We start from the raw sequence: 7,508 nt of genomic DNA, 5'->3' as shown, positions 1-7,508 counted from the left end.
AAGGGTCCATAGGTCCTCATATGGCTTGTTAACTGAGGGGTGTTACAGAGTATTTGTTAAATATAGCTAACGAAATATATATTGTGTGTTTGATTGGTCCAGACGCTACAATACCATAGAAAGTGCGCAAAGCGTACTCCATTTAACGCTAAAAAGCTCACCCATCTTCATCGCGATCTTACAAAGTTCCTTTACAATCAATGAAGCTCTCTAAACTGCATAATGAATCTCTTATTTATATCGCGTCTGCACTTAGTCATGAGATGATTCACAAGCATGCAAAACTGCACTTAAAGGCAGGGTATGTGATTTTTCAAAAACACTTTAGAAAACTGATTCGGGCCGTGCAGGATGAAGTGCAGTCCCATGTTGACTGCATCATCCACGGACCTGCTTGCTCGGTAAGCAATAAATAATAAAATACTTACAAAAATGTGAGGGGTGTACAATAGTTTCAATACTGTAATAAATGCTATGTCAGTTAGCACTGCATTGTTCATATACTTTATTTATTACCTGGAGATGACTTGACAAACACAAATAAACCATATATTGTCACAATCGTGTTTAATGTCTTCATGCTTCCAAGCGTTTCTGTTTTTCTGTGAAAACAACTGTTTTCTTACAGTGATAGCTGGACACTTTTGTCCATATTAGGAATTTCCTGGTAAGACTTTCTGCGCGTGAGCGCCCTCCGGCGTCGAGTATGATTGAAAAAACACACTGCACAGAGTGTTTAGCGCTCCGCGATGTTCATCTCGCCTTATTCTGGGTCCGAATAAAACATCAGATCATGCACAGACTATCCTGTCTCTTTGAATTTAAATCTGTATTTATTCACACTGGCTCTTGAAAACCTCCATGCGAACACACGTGCCCGAAAAAGTGCGGGGGACGAATTTACGTGATATTAAAAGGGGGGGGGGGGACACGTCTGGGGTGTACTCACTTCTGTGAGATACTGTATATGTCAAAAATCAAAATGGCTAATTTTTACTACTAATAATTGCTCATAGCTTGTCAATTAACTTTGCTTTAAAAAAGCTATTACATACTCTCAGATAACTAAAACACATTCAATTTCTTTTTTTTTTTTAAAGTAGAATTTCCCTGATTTGAACACTTTTACTGTAGACGAGAAGTTCTCTGGCCAATCCGAAACAAGCATTTGTGTGTTTCACTGGTTGCAAATCTTCTGCTTGACCTTGCATTAAGTCCGTGACATAGAGAGTGCACTGGCATATTTTCCATTGTAAATTTCCCTCAGTGTAACAGTGTTCAGCTAGGAGGAGGGGGGGAGAAGGAAAGATGACCCCTCCCCCTGCCGCCTAGCGGGCACTCTGTTCTCCATCACTCTCAGAACTCCAGTTGCATCATGGGGAGGGGGCGCTGGAGTGCTGCCCAACAACTCTGATTACTTCCAGACCTCGGTTACACATTTCAACACACTTAAACACAGACATTCCCATTGCACTCATACAGCAGACTATGAACACATGCGAATATACGCAATTCTTCATATTCATTCCAAATACTCATATAATTAAACTGTAGATCCATACCAGATGCAGTTTTGTATCTTTTTCTCACTTGTTAGCCAGGTAGTGGTCAAAATCACAAACAGATATCACAACAGTAAGTCGAGGAGAGAACCAATAGAAATGCTGTATCAAGCCTGATGCAATTGTTATTGTTAACTAAAACTATTAAAACTGTTTTTGGTGAATGAAATAAAATATAAATAAAAAAAAAACGTTAAAAATGCTATATAGAAATATTTAAAATAACTACTAAAAATGACAGAAGCACATAACAAATTGACTAAAACTTTAAATTTAAAACTGAAAGACTAAAAATAAAAGCCAATTCAAAATATAAATAATATTATAGTATAAAAATAATACTGAAAGCACTGGCCTGATGGGGATGCTTGAAACAGCAAGTACTCTTGGAAATGTCTTTATCTAGCTGTCTCTAATGTGTAAAATATGCATGGGAGTCTCACCATCTGTTTATGCCTGTAAACATCTTCTGACGTCTCCAAGCACTGTAAATGTTTACCTGAGTACTTCAAAATACATAGAGTCCCATAGTTAGTTACTGACCTTTAAGAAAAATATAGAGAGGGAAGAATCTTGCGGAGTAGTGTCATACGAGGAGAATGAGAGATTGAGAAAGACACAGGAGGAGGAGGAGGGGTGTGTGACCAATTAACTATTAAACACGGAGACATTTTCTAGAAGTTTGGAGTAACACGGAAAAGTGTGATCTCATATCACTCTGATCAGCAACACAGGAAGAAAACGAGAAACAGCGATAGAGAGAATGAAAAAGAGAGTTTTTAATAGACTCTGCTAAACATATGCCAGAAAATCAAAGTGCGAGAGAGAGAGAGAGAGAGAGAGAGAGAGAAAGTGGGCAAGAGATGTTATTCCTGTGGTGTGTCAGGTCTGAGTGATATTGCTGTACAGGAAGTTATTCAATGCCATTGTTTGTTTTGATATCTCTCTGAGGCCGTAAGCAAGCAAGGTTAGATCCACAGAACCTGCTAAGTGGCCGAATAAGACATGCCCACATCAAATAGTTGACCTCCATTTATAACCATAACCTCTGGGGAGTTTCAGATATGAAAGAGCACTATTGATGCAATGATAGCAAGTGGGCAGTAGTGGTTAGTTACTGTAACAGTACAGTAAGGGATTTATAAATGCAATTTTTAAGGGGAGGCTAAAAATACTGTGTATTACCATGAGTGAGCATTGCTGGCTTGGTGACTTGAACTCCATCAAGACGGCACATATTTCCATTGGGGTGTAAAGTAGTAACTCCAGCACTGTTGGTGATGACACAGTGGTGCGGTTGGATCCCTGGACCGTCAGCGGTGACATCCTGTGGCGACTCTGCATCCTCAAAACCAATTTGTGATATTTCTGTGATATAAAGTAAAAGACCTTAAAGACCTTAAAGCAGAGTTTCTTTAAGTGAGCATAATTATCTTAGTCGAATCAATTAATGAAAGAATGAATAAATGAATAAAAAAATAAAAAATAAAAATAAAATACACAAATGATTGAATAAAAGAATAAAAAATAAGTACATACATATTAAAATAAAATAAATAATTACATATATACATAAACATAATATAATATAAATATACAGATAAGTAAATTATACAAAAATGAACAAATTGAACAAAAAATGAACTGAATAATAAATAAATAAATAAATGAATATAAAATAAAAATAAAACACACAAATTATTGAATAAATTAATAAAATGAGTAAATACATATTAAATAAAATAAAATAAGTAAATAAAAAAATAATTACAAAAAATATAATATAAATATACAGATAAATAATAAAACAAACAAACAAATAAATAAAATAAATAGTCAGTTAATGGAATCCTTGGTTACAGACACAGTTCTTACCTGAGATCAGTTATGCAATTTACATCATGTTGTGTTATCATGATGATGACAGATGTTAGTCAATTTTATCACAGACACAAAGCTGCTCCTAAAATTGCTGTTTTGATTGTACTTTTCACAGAAGCACTGAAACAAAATGCTGTTATGTTGTCATCACATTACTGTACTGAATATACTGAATATACTACACCACTCTGGAAACCCCCATATTAAATAACTGGTATTAAACTCAGCGGATGGTGAGAGGGTCCATATTCAAACTCAAGTTTAGTTCAGACATCATGGCCTCAGTTTATGTGCTACATTATTCCAATCTAGCTGAATTTCCTGTGCAGTCTGGAAACTTTAATGGTCTCAGAGCAGCAAGGTTGCCATGAGGCTAAAATATAACACTACATATATGGCCCAGAAAAATATTTTCATGCTTTTTGCATAAACAAGTAAAACAAGTCTTATTACCTCTAATATTCAGATAATTTAAATATATATTCAAGACACACTCACCTTCAGTTAGAGGTATCAAAGTAATAAAGCCACCACTACCAAGACTGATCAAGTAGGGTGTGGCCGACCACACCTTCAGGCCACGCCCACTGTGAATTAAATCCAACAGGGTTTCCTGAGGATAACAGCAGGAGTTTCAAGCACTGTTTAAACTTTAAAGGGACAGTTCACCCTAAAATGAATAAAATAAAATCTCATTTACTCATTCTCATGTCATTCTAAACTCTCATATCATTCTTTTCTGATGAACAAACATTTAAAAGGTTTTGAAGAATGTTTGTAAGCATATAGTGATTATTATATTCTACTTTTGAGATTTTAATAGTAATGCTAACTGATAGCTTTCTCCAGGTATTATATAACTCCTAATACTGTACAAAGCTCTACACTTTCAAACTTAAGACAAGCTAAAAAAAATCTACAATTCAAATTATGTTTTTACTCATCTAACTCAGGTACTGCTGCAGTAAAACATATCATAACCCTTCTGAGTCATGAGAAGTGATTAAGTTTTATAGTTGCTGGAGTAGGTTTTTATTAGCCATTTAATGCAGCCTGAGAAAAAGACCCTTTACACTCTCACTGTTTTGGAAAATGGGTTTAGCGGATCTCCCATTCAGTCAGAATAAAATTAATTCACAGATCGCATACATATACACATAATCAGGGACAAAGTAGCAGTTTTAGAGAAAGGGAGGTTGTCTCAGTTTATGAGAGAAGGAGGACATGAAAAGATTGTGGGGGAATGTTTTCATAAGATCTTCTGTAACCAAGAAAGGGACAGACAGAGGGAAAAGGAAGAAAAGAGGCCAGGCTGAGAGTCATGAGGGAAAATACAAATAAATAACAGAGAAAGTAGCATGGTTAAAACGTTGAGGAGGCACAGGACTGGCAGCCAAAATTAACAAACACAGAAACCCCAAAAATCAGGCCAACCACCAGTCTGATTACTTAAAGGGATAGATCATCCATAAAATGCAACATCTGTCATTATTTATTTTCCCTCATGATGTTTTACAACTGTATGACTTTCTTTCTTCTTTGAAACACAAAGGGTGTGTTTTTTTAAGAGGGTCCGGGACACTTTAATATAATGAAAGTAAATGAGGACTGGGGCTGTCCAGCAAAAGCACCAATATTGTATAAAATATAAATATATGTAATACAAATATATGTAATATAAGAACTGTCCGAATGACCTGAAATATACAATGAAGTCAGACAATAGAATCCCCCAAAAGTGTAATGTTTATCTAGGTCTTCTTATAATTGTATTACAAAAAGCAGCCCTGCAGTTCTGCTCTGGGATATTTCAGCAAGGCTGTTCCTCTTGTTCTCCAGCTGGCTGTTTTTGGGGTGCTTCCTTTTGCTCCTTCGGGAGGAAGTGAGGATCAGAAACAGCTGAGAGCACTTGACTCCCTCTCACTTTCTCCCCAATAATAAAGAATAAACCCAAAGCTGATCTTGAACACCTATGTATTTGGAAGACTTGCATCACCTTAATAGGCTAAAAGAGGGGTGATTATCCTATGCCATGAGCTATTTGAGGAGCTATTTAAAAACGAGAAGCAGTCTGTTTATAATAATAGCCTGATTATAATCTTACCTCAGTGGAGATGCTCATTTCAGACCGGATCAGCAGTTCAGATCATATAAAGTCCTGTATATTTAAAGTCCACTCAAGCTTTAAACATCTCTGGTTCCTTATTTAATTATGATGCCGTTACATAGCTTACACTACATTTGACACACAGCTGAATAAACTGGAAAGAGAAATTTCTGTGCTTTCATTTTTAAATGTCCACAAGGGATGGACATATGCTTTGTAAACAGGAAAAAGGGATCAGCCCCTTCCCAAAAAAAATTCCTAAGAGATTTAAAACAGTCTGAAGTTATGACTCAAACGTCGTTGCACAATTTGTAGGCTACATTATTCAACTACGTGACAGTAGCCTAGTTTTAAGGCCGTGAGTAATATAGCATTTTAATACATTTAAAAACAAAGTATAGTCTTCTTCTTTAAAATATTATGCAAACACTTGACCTATTATTTTCTGACAGAAAAGAATCACGCTTTTAACCGAGAGATATGCAAAGATAAACTAAGCAGATTTAAAACAGAGAAATATTTACGCAAACAGAAATATCGCCACCTGCTGGTTATGCAGCGGCACATATCACATTCAAACGTTTATTTATATTTCACATAAGTCATATATTCTGTTCACACTGCCACTTTCTAAATTGAGATAAATAAACCACAAATTAAAAATAATAAAAAATAAAAAATGGCTAATTGTATAGGCTTTATCTAACTTAACATAGGAGGTCTGTGAGGATCGTGTAAATTCAAGACATATGACTATATACTAGTAGTACTACACTCTAAAAAATGCTGGGTTAAAAAGGGACAAACCCAGCGGTTGGGTTGTTTTGAACCCAACTGCTGGGTCAAAACAACCCAATAGCTGGATTTGTCCCTTTTTAACCAGCGCTGGGTTATATTTAACCCAGCATTTTTAAGAGTGTATATAATGCACTATATAACTATATAATGCACAAGACATATAATCATAGAACATTTTTTCGCATTAAAATGATTTTATTTACTGAGTTTGAAATTTTGAGGGTTAAGGTGTATAGTTGCATATTCCTCAAATGAGTTTAACGTTATTATTTAATCTACCATATGCCATGTATTTCAAGAGTGAGCTCTGAAATCTAGTTATTATAACAAGTCAGCACCATTTCAATTTATCGAATTAATACCAATCACCTGAAGCCATTAATCTGTGAGAGTTCAGGTGTGGCAGTTTCACATTTGTTGTGAAACCTCTGAATCACGGTACATTCCATCTCTACTCTATCTGCTGGGTGTGATTCAGATTCAAGTTCATTTCTCTTATTTTCTTTATCATCAGATGCCTGTGTATTCATCTCAGATGTGAATAGAGTTATGATAGCACCGGTTGGTGTTTGTGGCCTGGAATCATGTCTTTCTGCTGGTGTGTCAGGTGTAGAGGAATCACTAATAATAATGCATGTATATATCATACTGTTATCTGTTGGTGCATCGTTCTTGAAGCCGTCAGGATGTTCTTTGAGCGGTTTGGATGCTGCAAAATGTGTTGTGTTGGACGGAGCTCTGTGAATGTCTGTCTGTACTGATTCCAAACTGTTGCGCTTGGGTTCGTCTTGTCCTTGTCTCTCAAATAGGGGGATTTCTGCCAAAATGAATAAAGGATATTAGAGAGTATTGCATTCACAGCAGTATGAATGCACGAATGAGGATAATTATTTACCGGTGTTGTTGCTACATCTGATTCGTTTATTGATGTCTGAATGGCTGTGTACTGGTTGTTCACCTGAAAGAGACAATGTGCCTTAAGTAAAAGCTAAAGTAAAACTGCTTTTTATAATGTATTGTGCTATATTACACAAAATGTTTTATTTTATGTAACATATTATCATATTATATATGTATTATATTATATATTAATATTACCTATACATAAATATTGTGCAAAATGGTGAAATAAATTTATTATATACAAAAATTTTACACAA

The 7,508-nt window shown here is 35.4% G+C and overlaps 1 protein-coding gene across 1 annotated transcript; it reads right to left on the bottom strand.

Annotated features, from left to right (window-relative positions):
* Window positions 1–2,395: 2,395 nt before the first annotated feature.
* LOC107743388 (pleckstrin homology-like domain family B member 1) lies at window positions 2,396–5,649 on the bottom strand. The gene is made up of 3 exons (XM_016556582.1): window positions 5,548–5,649; window positions 3,942–4,056; window positions 2,396–2,930 (listed from the first exon to the last, which is right to left on the bottom strand). The coding sequence occupies exons 1-3, from the start codon at window positions 5,563–5,565 to the stop codon at window positions 2,728–2,730; spliced, it is 336 nt and encodes a 111-aa protein (XP_016412068.1). The 5' UTR covers window positions 5,566–5,649; the 3' UTR covers window positions 2,396–2,727.
* Window positions 5,650–7,508: the final 1,859 nt, after the last annotated feature.

This window comes from Sinocyclocheilus rhinocerous, unplaced genomic scaffold, assembly GCF_001515625.1.
Source record: "Sinocyclocheilus rhinocerous isolate Xijiao unplaced genomic scaffold, SAMN03320098_v1.1 scaffold106, whole genome shotgun sequence".
Lineage (NCBI taxonomy): Eukaryota > Metazoa > Chordata > Actinopteri > Cypriniformes > Cyprinidae > Sinocyclocheilus > Sinocyclocheilus rhinocerous.
Note: the sequence above shows the minus strand (reverse complement) of the source record. Positions and strands in the feature narration are given on the sequence as shown.